This window comes from Hippoglossus hippoglossus, chromosome 7, assembly GCF_009819705.1.
Source record: "Hippoglossus hippoglossus isolate fHipHip1 chromosome 7, fHipHip1.pri, whole genome shotgun sequence".
Taxonomy (NCBI): domain Eukaryota; kingdom Metazoa; phylum Chordata; class Actinopteri; order Pleuronectiformes; family Pleuronectidae; genus Hippoglossus; species Hippoglossus hippoglossus.
Window position 1 is genome coordinate 25311336 of NC_047157.1, and position 15586 is coordinate 25326921.

Below are 15586 nucleotides of genomic sequence, written 5' to 3' on the forward strand. Positions count from 1 at the left end.
TGTGACTGCAGCTCAGATGTTTATTATTCATTTCAAAAGGAAACATCAGTGGGATGGGTCTGACTGTATTCTTCAGTGACAGAGCGAACTCATTTAATCAATACCGACTTGATTTGAAGTGTCGACGCCACAATATTCGACATAAGGTCGAAGCAGGTTGGACACTTTCAGTGCTTTCATTTGAAAATCACAAACTCACCAAGCACGGAGCCCTGTTGTCAAACTGAGAACTTTTATTAAAGTTAATCCAAACCTTTCAGGGAATCAAATATGCAGCAGGCTCGTAAATGAAATGTGTTGTTGTGCAGAATGTTGAACAGAAGCTAAAGCAGACGTTTTGTTCCTCTCTTTCACTTTAGCCTCTATAACAAGTAAAAAAAAACATGAACATTAAATAAGAGGCCGATTAAATACAGAAGAAATGAAGTGTATTTATTTATTTTTACCTTTGTGACTTTGTGAATATCATCTGTGTAAACAGAAGCTACAAACCTAAGCTGTTCATGTCGGAGCTCGGTTTGGAAAACGTCCTGCGGATGTGATACGAGAGCTGCATGAAAAAGTCTGTGTCGGCGAAACTGTCAAAGTCCATTTCACGGCTCAGCTTTCGTCCGCCTCCAGGTTAATGTTGTTGCCGAACTTGGCGTAGAGCTGCACCTTCAGATCACCCAGCACTTGCTGTATCCCCGACACTTTGTCCTCGAGGCCGCCGACCTCCTGCTCCAGTGCTTTCTGTTGGTAGACGTAGACACAGTTAGATAACAGACACGGAGATTTCCCCCACAGAAGCAACAAGAGGGTTAAGACTGATCTGTCAATAAAAGACCTTCACTTCCTGCAAAATGACTTTGTACAAAATGATGCTGCCATCTGGCACTTGTGACGGTATTTGGAGCGGGTGTCTGGTCGTGGTGTGGAGCTGTGGTCACTAGGTTCCACTGATACCGACAATCAGGATGTTTCACCCATTTTGTAAAACATCAAATAACCAAACTTTTCAGAGACCTGGACACTTGAACGACCAAACATTAAATAAAACATCTTTGGGGAAAACTCTATAAGAAATTGTCGGGTGTCTCTCTCTCTCAGCTATAGAGACAGGGGTTAAGAGTTTAGAAATCCCAGAGGAGCTTCACTTGGAAAGGAGACAGGTTCCCCCATCAAATCAAGATGCCTCATTTCATTGGTGGTTTAACGTTGGTTGTTTGGGGACAGACCCAGAACTCGCTGGAGGGACAACACCACCATCCCCAAGGAAAGAAAGCGTGGCTGAGGAAAGGGACATTTGGGACACCCTACTTGGCCGACTACCCTCCATGTCCCATCTGCTAACGAGGATGAGATTTGACCTAAGTGGCAGCCAGTGGCACCCCTGGTGGCAGCCAGCCACCAGGGGGCCATCGAGGTGTTTTTGGCTTCACTTTCGAAGGAGCTTTATTTACAGTCTGCGTTGAAGACTTTCAAATCAAGCAGCTTTGAATAAATGACTTTTAGTAGCTGTGTCATCAGAAACACGTTCTGAAGGGAAGAGGAGAAAAGAACTGTGTGCAAAAATGTGCACGAGATAATCATGTGCGGACATAATGAGTGATTCCTCATTAACCGTGTGCAGCGGACTGCCCCACATCAATCAGGGCTTCTGTTGTGCGATGATGACGACGTAAACACGAGGACGAAGAGGGACGAGAGACAGAACGGAGGACGAGGCCTGATGTAAAATCCCTCTTGTTCACCGCCTGCCCTCTGTGCTCAAGCAGCTGAGGAGCAGTGACAGCGCCTGGCTCTTCTCTCTCAGCTGCACTGAGGAGGAGCTCAACAATCCCTTATGAAAAATGCCATCTGGCTAAACAGCATTTTCTGACACGAGAGGCCCCGAGTCTGGAGGAGTTGTTTTATTCTGTTCAATCTTATTTCCTATTCAATCTCACCTGCACCAATACTTGAAGGAATTTGTGAAATACACTCATTTGTTTTCTGGCAGAGAGTTCGATGAGGAGATCGTCCTCTCCACTGCTCTCATGTCTGGAGGCTTCCTGTTGTTTCCAGAAAGCAAATGAGCTTTTTCTTTTTCATAAAACATTGAATGATTCATTTAAACCTGTTTATGGGCAGAGATACAGTTTGTACACATTCTGCTTCCATCAGAAAATGATAGTCTGATAATGAAGAGAATCAACAACACACGAGTGAATCTGGAAATACTGGAACACGTATTTCTGTCTGCTAACGACTCGTAAAGCTGCCGCACTGTCTTCGTCAAAATAAAACATCTGCAATTAAATCTTTGTGCTTTTTTTGTGCTTCTCATAAAACGTTTTTTGTTGTTGAGTGTTGTGTGTCCTTGGTGGACAGAAATCCAATTACAGCTCTTTGTTCTGTACATAAGGAAGAGAAGGAAGTTCATTTTTCACAACAATTCTCGTTGGTGTGTGTGGAAGTATTTTGGGTTCATCGTAAATAGCAAAGAAACGAACAAAGAAAAGGAAGTTGTGAAACCGTGCGCTCAGTGAAAGAGTTTTGTGAGTTTTGTGTATAGATTGAACATTTCCATATAACTTATAGATCAGAATTTCTTTAGGGCCACTGTGACAGGTCTCTTATTGAAGTGGGAGACGACTGGAAAAATGTAGTTGTGTAGTTTTTGTGGCTGAAACATTTTTCGAATAAAACACAAAACTGAGACTTATCTGCAGGAAGTGACGTATAAAAGAACCAATACTTCAAACTTAAACGCAGCTAATTCATTTCAAAACTTTCAGGTGAAGGAACATTTCATGAATATTTATTTAAAAGATTTGAGGCTTCACATTAAGACACAACTTCAGATCAGTGATTAGTGTAATTCACTAATTAAAAACAGTCTAAAAAGGTCAAAAGTAATTTTCAAAAACACAATTTTGCTCAGATTATCTTACACCAGCGGCAGAAATCTGTGCAAAATAAGTTTTAATAATTAAAAGCTTTGAAAATATTTGTCACGTTTAATTCATTTATACTTAAATGCTTCCTGATTTAATTTTGCTTCAAAGAAATTAAAGAGGATCCATGAAAATATGTGTGTGAGCTATTTTGCTGCATTTCCCTTTCTATTGTAATTTATTTTTAAATCAATTCATCTTAATCATTTTCTGGAGGCAAACTGCTCATCAATAGTTTCTGTATGAATCATTATATGTTAAATTATCTCCCACAGTCCTTTCACTTGAACACTCTGGTTTAATGGGGGTGTTTTACATATGATTACTACTCTAAAGAGGATGAATGAGCGGTGAACCCCCCACCTTGGCCGTCTCCAGCATCTCTTGCGTCTCCTCCTGGGTGTGGCTGATAAACACGTTACCGATCTGATAAGGGATCAGTTGGCAGTCGTCGTCTAACATCATGAGGTCGTCGCTGGCGTCCTGCAAGTTCTGCAGCGATTTCTGCACGGAGACATCGGCAGATCATTACAGAGCGTCTCAGCGACGGCTGCTCACAAAAGAGTTTGAGTAATTTAGCAGCTGCAGTGCTCTTCACACAGACTTAACCGTGACTCATCTGAGCAAACTGAGCTTCAGAGGAATCAGTAAGTGTTGATTCAGCTTGACAGTCACTTCACAAGCTGCAATTTGCATTGATGATTAATTATACCCCTTTCAGTGAGAGTAAACTAAAGATTAGAAGTAAGTAAATAAAGTTTAACAGTGAATACACATGAAGAAAATAATTATAAAGTTTATTCAATGCCTCCTACATAGTTTCGGTAAACACTCAACACATTATAACCCTAATGAAATAGTTATTCCTAGCAAGGCTGTCTGATAAACTGGCAACTGAATACAGATATTAAAACGTAAGATCCAGTTCACAGACTGAGGTCTAAATCAAAATGTGAATTTGTAATCTCAGACTACACAGTGGACCTCGACTGTGACAGACACACATTACTTACTTTCTTTGCCTCTATTTCACTTTTGAATTCTGACATCCGACTCGAGTTCCGGGCAAATTTGTTGATCTTCTGCTGATCTTCAAAAGTGACGTTAACGTCTTCGACCGCCTGCGAACAAGAGAAAATGAGCAGCGGTGGAAGAAGTCCTCAGACCCTTAGATGAATAAAAGTACAAATAGCACACAGTAATAATACTCCATCCAACTAAATGTACACTATTAATTATCTAAGTGCCATCAGTAATAAAATACATGGTGTGTTCTTTTGAATTGTGGTTGAGCAGAAGTGTTAAATAGCAAAACATTAAAATACTCGGGGTTTAATACAAGTGCATCAGAATTATACGTCAGCAGTTGTATTGAGAGAAAATAACAAATACTGTTTACACAAAATGCAGAAGAACATTTCAGTCAATAAGCACAAAGACATGGATAATAATATATTGTTGTGTATTGCTCTCTTCATGGGACTTCATGAATAAAACTTAAACATAGAAAAAGACACCTTCATTACTGCTTATTACCCTTTAATACTTTCTATGTCTCTCATTTGCCAAAATGAAAGTAAACATGACAATGATGACAGCAAAACATTAAAATATGAGGGAATCCAATACAGAAACACGCGTGTTAAGTTATTAAGGGACCAACAATCAAGTATTTACTCTATTTGAGCTTCAGTTGGTGATTTATCTTCATCAGAGCTTAGTATTAAAAAATAAATAGACTCATAAAATAAGACATCTCCTTTAAAGCAGTTGAGAAGAATAAAGACACTGCATATAAATACTCATGTACAAGTACTTCAGGTTTGTACTTAATTATAATAAGTAAATATAGTGAATATGATTAGTGGCACTGATTTCACTTTGTTTTGTTAAACACTTACATCTGCTGCTCCATCATATTTCACAGGCTCTGTTGGTCTAATGCACGACTTTGTACATCTTCAGTCATTCATATTTGAATCTGTATTAATATTTGTCTTCAACACTTTGAATCCATCTTTCTATCGAGTTCAGTCTGTGGCTCAACGCTCGAGTTATGGAGCTAAATAAAAACAAACCTGAGAGAATGAACGGTCACTGCAGCTAACGTTAGCAAGTTAGCTAGCTAGCTAGTGGTGGTGTCCTGACACTGTCATGTCACCGTTTAGCGTCGTGACACCAACAATATTATAATTATTGGTATTATTATTGACATTACTAGCATGCTAAACCACCAGTTAGCCTCTACAGCTAACAGTCAACAAACTACAACTAAATACAGCTGCTGCATTAGCTCCCGAGCTAACAGCTAACGGTAGCTGCTAGCTAGCGGTAGCTGCACGAGGGTGTGACCGGTGGTGTTAAAAACATCCCTGACACCGGAAACGGGTTATGTTTCTGCACATGCACGTGAACACGCATTTATTAAAGACGTCCACAGTTGAAATACACAGAAAAACACGGAGCACGAGACACGTGAATATTTATAAATAAAGATTTTAAACTTACAACAGGTCCCTTCACTGCGGCTGCCATGGCTACTTCCTCGACTGCACAAAGGGCGTAGGAGATAACGCGAGAGCGCAGTTATAGCGCCATCTAGCGGAACACGATATGTGGAGTCACGGTGAAAGAACAACAGCTAAATGTTTTAGTTTTGTCATTTTTGTCAGTTATATATTAAATTCCTGTTATAGCTCGACATCGCAGCTAAAGTTTAAATAACTTTGATTTAATTTAGCATGAAAATGGGCCCTTATCTCACAGCTAAACACTCACAGACTGAAGTTATTAAATTTTTAATGAATTTCAATAAAAAAGTGACAACTCAGTAAGTTTGGTTCATATTTGTCATGAATCATACAAAGATATATAAATATATATGTGTGTATACACTTGCGTTGAATGGAACAGACATGTTATTATATCAACCGGAACTGCAGCTCTGTAAATATGTCTCCAGCAAACAGTACTACACCCCATTCCAAATATTTACCGAATACATCTGCAAAGCTGGAGCAGCATATAGACGAGCTGCAGCACAAGATGTCAATAAATCTAAGGGAGAGCACCACATCAAAGATATGAGCTGCAGCAGAGTATCGAGAGCAAAGTCGAGAAAAGTCATATGTTGGAAATACTGCTGCTTTCGACCAGACCTAAAATCAATGGGCTTTTTGTCAGCGTCGTGCAGATAATAAAAACTAGTAGGCCGCTCTGCGTTGGTACATCATGAAGAGTTTGCTTGAGGTCTCTCAGCTGCGTGAAGTCAGACGTGCACGACCCAAACAGGGGAATCCAACTCCCACCTCGACGTGCAAGCTATAGGCTGCACAATCGGAGCATTGTGTGCGAGGATTCCAGGCCTTGTCATGATAAAGTCAATAAATACAGCAGAGGGGGGGGAGGAAGAAAAAAATACTCTGTGGTTTTGGTTTATTTGAATGAACAATCTTTGGTTCTTTTGGGGTTTAAGCGAATAAAAAAAAATCAAAATGAGGGTAAAGCAGCTTCAATCAGTCTGGATCTCAAAAGAGACGTGAAGATGAGGATAATAACAGGAGGAAGGAGCGACAGGATGAGCTCCAGTCACTTTGTGTTTGATGACTGACGTCCTCTGTGTGGATTGATGCATTGACAGACCCTCAAAGACATTTCTAAGTGACCGTGTGGAGGAGTCTGAAGACGGATGATTTCATTACTGAGCTCATTGTCTGTCTTGATTAACTGTGATAATAAAGAAGTGTCTTCATTCTCTTTGCAAATGCAAAACAGCTTTTTTTCTTTTCTTTTATTAAATAATATCAAAAGTAATAGAGTTGAATAGTTTTCTATGATTTATCATGAACAAAGTCTGAATCTGAAAGCTACAACAACCCCAGATTGTAATGATCTAAATAATAAAATGCTGAAAGTTTTCTTTTTAAAACCATAGTATTCAGTTTTTAAAGGAGCAGGGTTATATATATTTTTTAATTTTGGCCGCGTGGAAACGTGCCAGACTCATATCCTTAACACACATCCTGCTACTTCCAGCTACGTTTGTCAACAGAGCAGCGATGCAGCACCTTATCACCGTGCGTTTGATTAGAGCAGAGCTTCACCGTGATCTTGTCGGAGTGTTCTCAGATAATAGATTATTGTGACCTAATCATGTGCTTTTACCGGTGAGCAGCACGATGGGCTCGTCACTGGAGGAAATCCAATTGATCACCTGAAAACCGTCCCACCCTTTTTATAAAGCACACATAAGACAGCCTGCTAACAACAGCAGGAGCGACTCTCTGACACAGTCACGGACACTTACCGTATCTTTTTCTGCAAGAGGATTTCACTGGACTTGACTGGCGGAGGTGTAACAAGGTAAGATTTTCCAATGATACTGAAATTAGGAAAAAATGTGAGGGGTTTGCAAATAACATAGTTGCATGAAGACTTTACTTGTGTCATTATCGTGTCAATGAAACATAACAAAGCTGTTGTTTCTGCATTTTCAGTGTGTTTCAGTTGAATCTGAACTGAACTCGGATAAAAATGGGAAACGAGCAGTCCACCCAAAAAGGGCTAACCCAGGTAAACTGATGCAAAGTTCTCACCAGGCCTGATATGTTACCTGTGTAGTATCTGTAACTCTGCTGCCTCTGAATCTGCTGTACGTACTTTGTTTGCTGCTTTTCAAAAGTTTCCTGAAATGCTGGTGTGTTCAGTTGTTTGTTTACAGTCAGATCTTGCTTGTACACGATGTGTCGTGTCGTGTGCGGCTTGTACGGGTTATTTATTGTCTCCTGTTTTATTCTCTTTGTAGAATGGAAAAATTCCAGAGAAGCATGAAAACGGATCAGCGAACGGTGTCACTGCAAACATCACATCAACTGGAATGGAGATCGATGGTGAGAGACATTTTCTTTTCTTTTATTATGAAGTTAAATAAAGAAAAAGTGATAAATAATAACAACGTCTTATCGGAAAATATGTTTTCTTAAAATTTGGGGAATCTCAGGATGAATTAATATGATTAACCTCAAATGATTCTGTTTAATTGTTTCTTGCTTCGTGGGAAAAGCACATTTATCGGCGTGTGACAGACGAAACCAGACGATCTGTCCATGTCCATGTTGGATTAGTCCTCTGGTCTCCTTAATGCTCTGCAAACACAGTGACTCCCAGCTGGATTGTACCTTCAGCTTTCAGTGAAGGCGTTGTCCCCAGACACTGACATGGAACCACTGTTTGACCTGTCACAGTGTGATTAGAGCTGCAGCGGTGACAGAAACACCGTAACATTCCCACAGGAACCTGAGTTTATCTAAGAGCTAATGTTGACCCTCAGATAAAGATGCTACTTTCTCCAAATTGACCAGCCCATGTTTACATGCACAAGTAAACACAATGCACGGGTTTAATATTGCATGTGCAGAGATTAATTGAGATACAAATACAAATACATGAAGAAATACAATCATCAGACAAGTTTTCAGGCTTTTCAAACATGTACAGAAACATTTGTTCAAGTTTTTCCCAAAACTAAATAGTGTCGTCTCATTTAAGGCGCTAATGATCAAATTATTTTTGTCAGTTAATTAAAAAAATACATTTATAGATAAACAAATTCCTCCACACAGCATGAAAGGAGGGGGAGTAATTAAGATAACTCTCAGAATGTTTGTGTATTGAAAGAGTCGTCACTCTGTTTCAACCAGATCAAATTCCATAGTTTTAAATATGCTCAATGAAACTTTTCTTCATATACTGATCCCTTGTTTTTTGTTGCAGTTAATAGTGAGACCACATTCAACCCGAGCAACGAGCCCTTCTCCCTGAACCTCGCCACGGAATCGACAGAGCCGGACTTTGTGGTCGTGGAAGCGGAACCCGCTGAGGCCCAAGTGGTTCCTGAAATCATCGAAGCCGTCGTCCAGGTGGTCGAAGCCAAGAAGAATAAATCAGTCTTTGGCAAAATGTTCAAGAAGAAGCCAGAACCTCCAGCTGACGTCGTGAAGGTGGAACGATCAGAGACGTCAAATGAAGACGTAACGGACGGAAGTCCTGCTGCTGCTGATCCACAGCCGGTGAGTAGATCTACTGGTTGTTTCTAAACATGATATCTACACGTCTACTCTCAACCAGCCCCATGAACTGATGCTACTTACGAGCATTGACAGCTTTAATATTATAGTCACACCTCAAAACCATTGAGTGACTCAATCCTGGAAACAAATGTGTGTTAATCTACAACTGATAATAATCATCAAACAATTCAGTTTCTTCCTGTTTGACCTAAAGAGCCCAAAGGTTTTAGAAAATAATTAATCTTAAAGTAAACTTTTATATTTGATGTATATTAGTTAAAAATTACCTTTTCAGTAGGAATGAATGGTATTTATGGGTTTCATCAGTCTATTTAACTGATTAAGGGCTAAAACTAAGAAACTGTTGGTTTTCATCGTTTCATGGGATTTGTTGTTCTGCAATAATCTCAAAAACAATCCAAACTGATCAAACAGCATGAAATCACTGAGATTCTCTAAACACCTTCACATTTAGCAGAACATTCATCACAAAAAGAAAATCACAAAATAATTCCGTCACTGAGAGACCAGACAAATATGAACATCTGTAAAATGCATTGCAAAACATTTGTTCTGCATTAAAGACTGAATTCTGTGGTTATGTTTTCTATTAGACAGAATTACACCAAGAAGTATTTATTATTTGATAATACATGTATTATTTCTTTACTAATTCATTCACAGTAAACACTGCAGTTGAAATACATTAAAGCAAAATGCAATTCAACATCTATAGATTTAAATCAACATCTCACTGACACAGGAACAGTTTGATTTGAGGAGAACACTAACAACTTGCACAATAAATCAAACTTCATCACTTTAAAGAATTTAATATAAGACTGTGGTGCTGCAATGCAGATGTGTTCCCTTTCACTTTAAACACACAGTGTGAACAAGAACACGGTTTATATATTTGTCCCGGAAGCAAAAACCGAAAGTATTTTATCTAAACATAAATGTCAATTTCTATGATAAAGGAGTTGAGCCCGTTCGGAGAAGAAGAAGCTGCTGTAACGATCGTCATCGGGAACCAGGAGGAGGTCGAACCTCCACGAACGGCCGACACGTCGACGCAAACGGACGCTAAAATCGAAGTCAATATTGCAACGCAAACAGATGAAGATGAAGACACGACTGCGAAGTCGCCTGAGAACCTGGTGGAAGAGGAAGTTGTGATAGAGTCAGTGACGACGGGAGAGTTCCTGGATCAGTTTGTTATCATTGCTGAGGAGGCGGTGGAGGAGGCTGCGGATGAGGAGGCCTCAGATAATCTGACAGCTGCGATCATCGGTGAAGAGGTGGTGCTGACGGAGAACGATGCGTTTGAGAATATTACGTTCAGAGCAAATCTGGTGGAGATGATTGAGATCTGCCCGTGCACAGCCGAGGACGAGGGTTTTAATGGACCCGAGGAAACTGAGCCAGAAATCGCTACGGAAGCAGAATCAGACCCAAACAGATCCGCGACAGAAGAGGAAGATGAAACTGTGTCACTGGAGGTGCAGCTTCCTAAAGTGGTGGCAGATTGCATTGAGCTGGTGTTCTCTGCTGTTTCTGAGTCAACCGACCACATTGCAGTGGATGAAGCAATTACTGAAGAAAATGCTGAAGAAGCTGGAGACATGTCAGCTGACGTGGCGCCGATTGGAACCACTGGACCTGAGGCTGACGTCATCACTCCAGAGCCCGAGGAAGAAAATGTCGCTCCCTCCCTGTACGAAGAGATAGTGACTCAGGTGATGGAAACAATCTGTGAGGTCGCTCATGTGGAGACAAATCCTGAAAACCAAGACACATCTGGAGAAGAACTTCCTGTCCTGACTGAGACAGCGATTCAGGTTACAGAGGAATCCGCCCACGTCGAGGTCACCTCTGATGACGCCGTTGCACCAGAAACAAGCGAACAAGACAAACCGATCCCCGTGATTGACGATGAACCCTCAGAGAAGTGTGACGAGGAAGAGATTACCACCGTGGAGGTTTCTCCCAGTGAGCTCATCCCCACCGAGGAACTCCCTGAAGATGAAGTCAAGCCTGAGACGACTCCAGGAATCCTCAACGCTGAGATTAGTGAGGAGTCGACATTTGACGTGGGACCAGAAACAGTTTATGAATCAGAGCCAAGTCCTGCTGTTGTCTGTGAAGGTGATGAGGTGATACCAGAGGCAGCAATTGACGCCCTCGCTCAGGACTTTGCCATCACTGTTACCAGCCCTCAGGAGCCTGCAGCACATAATGAGAACCTGGTAGAAGAGGAGGTGATCATTGCAACAGTCTTCACGCCCCTCTCAGCAGAACAAGAAGTAAGCCTCACAGTTCCAGAAGAGCCTGTGGACGAGACAAGTATCCCACCCAAAGACGAGACAGTTGCCGAGCAGCTGAATGAAGAAGCTATAGAGGCTTTGTCAAACGAACTCGAAGCTGTGCCTGAAAGTCCTGAGGAGGAAACCGTCGTCCAAGAAATCGCAGGGGTTAACACTTCTGAAGAACCTGAAGCAGAAAGCAACGTCGAAGAGGACAAAACTGACGTACCCGAGGATGTTCCGGCACAAACTAACAAACTAACTAAAAGCACAGATTCATCCAAACAACCTCCTCTTACCTCAGAGGAACCTGCAGAAGAACATCCAAGCGCTTGTGAGGAAGATGCAACCACCGAGGTGTTGGAGAAGACTCTGGAAGCCGTCTTTGAAGCTGTTCTAGAGAAGCTTGAAGTCACAGAGAAGATAGTCGAGGAAATTGAAGATGTTCTGGCTCAAACTGAAAGCATTGAAACACCAGAACAAATTCTCAGCATCTCAGAGGAACCTGCACAGGAAAATCCAAGTCCTTGTGAGGAAGATGCAACCACACCGATGTTGGAGAACACACTAGAATCAGTCGTTGAAGCTGTTTCCGAGTTGCTTGAAGTCACGGAAAAGATAATCGAGGAATCTGAAGATGTTTTGGCACAAACTGAAAGCATCGAGACATCCGCACAAATAACTCTTATCTCAGTGGAACCTGCAGAAGCTGTTTTGGAGAAGCTTGAAGTCACGGAAAAGATAGTCGAGGAACCCGAAGATGTGGCTGTGACACCAGTGGAAGCCCCAGAGGAGTCGGAGCCGAGTGTTTCAGTCCGAGAGGAGGAAGAGGAGAAGGTTGTGATTGATGAAGAAGCTCCACCTGCGGTTGCGGTCTTGAGTGAGTCACCGGCAAAACCCGAAGTGCTCGTGGTAATCTTAGATACGACTGAGGATGAGGTTACACAGGAGATCGTACGTGAAACAAACAATTCTGTGGAGGTTCCAGTCACGAGCTCTGAAACTTCGGATGAGCCCGTGGCCGAGTGCGTCAAGGCCGTTCTCGAGACCATCGAAGAGGAGCTCATCGTGGAGGAGGCGACTCTGACTTCAGAGGCGGTCGCACCAGAGAACGACACGACAGAATCAACAGCTGACTCACAAAGTGTTAAAGTTAGAGACAGTTTGGACTTGGACGATTTACGTGAGAAGTTGCAGTCGGCTTGTGCGTCCGTCGTTGAGGAATCGGCGTACAGACTCGGCGGTTTAGAGATCCTGACTCAGGAATACAGTATTACCATCACCATTCACGTGGCGCCGAAGACACAGCAGCAATAAAAACGTTGAATGGAAAATTTTTTTTTAATGTCGTTTTTTTGTTTTTGAAAAATATCGATCTACCTCATCAGGACGTTGTGTTTTATTTTTAATGTTTTGCAATAAAATGAAAAATGAAAACTCCTCCTGACTCTGTCCCTAATTTATTGGTATTATCTTGTTTTTAAATGACAAATAAACCTTCTGTTTATAAAACAAAACAACAAATTAATATATAAGAGAAATAAATCTTGTCAGTGCTATATTCTACATGTGTGCACTATAAGGAAAGGCAAGGTATTTGAGTTTTCTGACATTTCTCAGGGCATAACTCTGACACATTGTTGAATATCAATGAGTGAGGGGTGGGACACACACATTAATAAAAGGCTGATTGTTGACAATGCCCCGAGTAGGCAGAGGCATGGTTGGAATTGTGCTCCCCTCTCAATGCTCGCGATTAAGACAGTCACTGTGCTTGCATATCAGCTCCGCCGCTCCAACATAACCCTCAAAGGCCGATTCTTTGTGTGATGGTGTATAGGAGACAGCGACAGCCGACCTAACGCTAGAGGCCCAATCACCACCGGAGCCAGACTGTGGTGTGACCGCAGACGCAGGACCGGAGGAGGACAACGCTCCCGAGACCGACACCAGTCAACCTGAGGAGAACCAAGAGGAGAGCGAACCCGACAACAATCCAGTTATGAACTTCTTCAAAGCACTAGTAAGTGATTCAGGACAAAGTTTGATATTTCTAATTTGCTTGTCTTGTGAGATCAGGCTGATTTGGGAAAGATGCGTAGTTCACTTGCTTTAATCGAAGTGGGGAAGAAAAACCTTGTTATCCGCAGTTATTACTGAAACATCACAAATCTAATTCATGTTTGCTGGAATTATTGTCTGAAGGTTTAAAAGCTGAGACGTTTGGTGATTAGTCTGATAAAGTGGAGATGGGAGATAACAAATCAAGCGGTGAAGACGTCAGACAGTTGTTTCATCTGTACTCGTCTGTTTGTTGGGGTTTATGAAAGTGGCAGTTTAAAGGTATCAGTAACACACATTCTGACGGCGTCACCAGCAACAACAACAACAAGCAGCGATTGTGCTCCTCTTCATCATGCTGCCTTTGGGACTCCTGCCGTTTTAAAGAGTCCCCATCGCCCCGGGGCCCATGCTAATCGAGTGTTTGAACATGCGGGAATGTGGCGGCCTATTGTTCGGCCCCGGAGCGTGAGCTCACAAGGGAGGCCTGTTGCGGATGGAAGTGGAGGTTTGTGAAGACGGAGCGAGGGCAGGCCTACGCCATCGCCGGAGCACAATGGCCGTCACAATGACAGCGCATGTACTGTATGTGCTCTGTCAGGGACCTCAGAGTGCCCTCAGTGTGCCTGAGTCAGGCCGCACCACAGAGGCCCGTGTCTGCTTCCATGAGAGGCTTCTGTTTTATTCAAATAATTATTATTCTGTCCCTGTTATGACTGCGTCCTCTGTTTCTTAAACGTTTCAGCTTCACTACCAGCGGCAGCACAACGCTCCATGCGATGCTTATACACACTCATAACACTTTTATTTTTCATACTATAACTTTTTCTCCGTGCACAGGTGACTCCCACTAAAACGACCAAAAAGGAAACGGCCGCTCCAGACGCCACAAAAGATCAGGTGACCCGATGACATCACAGATCACATTACACTACATGATCTCTTGCTTCTATTTGATTTGCTCTAATTGCTTTATTTCCTTAGGCCTTATCAGTTAATCCCATAATATTAAAGATCATTTGATTATGGAACACCAGCTGCTACAGGTGCAAGTCGCTGTAACCAGCCTCTCTGTTCTGTTGGAGGATATTTCTGTGACATTTAAAAGGGACAAGCTTTTATACAACATGTACACAAGCTTCTTTTTTGGCAGATCTTTATTTGCTTTGGTTTAACTTCACTCGCTAACTGCTTCCTCTTTCTGTTGCCAAATAGTCCCAGCAGGAGACCCACCCAGCGGCAGCCACCACTGTGAGCATATAACCCTGAACTGGTTTTTATTTTTATATGAGATCCTGAAACACTTCCAGAACATCACTGGGTTCATTTTGACACTTTATTTTTCTCATTTTACTGTTTACGTACTAATCACATTTTTAATTGCTGATATCTGATATTATACGTCGCCTGAAATTGCCTAAATGCTGATAAACGTTTCCTTTATTTTAACGTTCTCTCTCCATCTCGAATAGACTGCACAAGTCTCCGAGCCGCCTGCAGCACCCAAAGGAATGTCCATCCCACCTCCTCCTCCTCCAGAGCCACCGAAGATGGAAATCAGGGGAGAAGCCGCTGCCAAACCTGCGAAGCCGACACCCAAAGACGAACCCAAGGCTGCTGCCAAGCAACCCGAGCCCTCGAAAGGAAAAGCTGCCAAATCTGCTCTGAGCAAACTCTTCCGCCCGAAGGTAAATAAGTTGAGATCACAAGATGAGAGCATCATCCTAGGGGGCAGGTTCTCAGTGAGAACAGGGTGTGAGATTATGACGTAGTGTGAAACGTGCTGTATGTGAATTTGAGGTGCAGATAGGTGTCAAGGCTTCCAAAGGCACAGGCTGCTGCAGCACGTGGGGTCGATGCCCCGGCCCCGACCGCAGCTGGGGTACTGTAGATCGTCGTTTCCTCCAACCGACCGCGGCTCATCCTGTTACTAACTGAACCACAGCTGGTTTATTGGTTTTCTGGAGGCAGAAACTGAACAATGTGCTTCAGATAATATGCAAAGAAGCATCGGTCTCCTCAGTTCAACTTGCAACCATTAGGTGTCACTGGAAAATAGACTCAGATCTTTGTTTCTACCACAGTGAAGAATCACATTCCCGTTATCAACGTTGAACTGGTGATTCATTTCCTTTCAACTTTGACATTTTGAGAAATCTATTAATTTTTGCAGACTTGCCCAGAGTTAGATGAGAAGATCAAAGTCTAGGTCGTGTCTGTGCTCGACGTTCGA

The 15586-nt window shown here is 42.2% G+C and overlaps 2 protein-coding genes across 7 annotated transcripts in view; one reads left to right on the forward strand and one right to left on the reverse strand.

Annotated features, from left to right (window-relative positions):
* Positions 1–210: 210 nt before the first annotated feature.
* pfdn4 (prefoldin subunit 4) lies at positions 211–5486 on the reverse strand. The gene is made up of 4 exons (XM_034590275.1): positions 5427–5486; positions 3932–4039; positions 3282–3422; positions 211–732 (listed from the first exon to the last, which is right to left on the reverse strand). Exons 1-4 carry the CDS (start codon positions 5451–5453, stop codon positions 601–603), a joined length of 408 nt encoding a protein of 135 aa, XP_034446166.1. The 5' UTR covers positions 5454–5486; the 3' UTR covers positions 211–600.
* Positions 5487–7024: 1538 nt separating this feature from the next.
* The window catches only part of bcas1 (brain enriched myelin associated protein 1), a 39707-nt gene continuing 31145 nt past the window's right edge, over positions 7025–15586 (forward strand). For 2 of the 6 annotated variants that reach the window (XR_004614396.1, XM_034590269.1), the window contains exons 1-8: positions 7027–7280; positions 7415–7490; positions 7723–7807; positions 8691–8986; positions 13133–13315; positions 14194–14253; positions 14569–14604; positions 14826–15041. Coding sequence is in view for 5 of the 6 variants with exons in the window: in XM_034590269.1 (XP_034446160.1) it covers positions 7452–7490; positions 7723–7807; positions 8691–8986; positions 13133–13315; positions 14194–14253; positions 14569–14604; positions 14826–15041 (915 nt within the window). In the remaining variant the exon portion in view is untranslated. Of the gene's footprint in view, positions 7281–7414; positions 7491–7722; positions 7808–8690; positions 8987–13132; positions 13316–14193; positions 14254–14568; positions 14605–14825; positions 15042–15586 lie in introns of all 6 variants that reach the window. The other 4 variants (XM_034590270.1, XM_034590273.1, XM_034590271.1 and 1 more) reach the window with 4 other exon arrangements.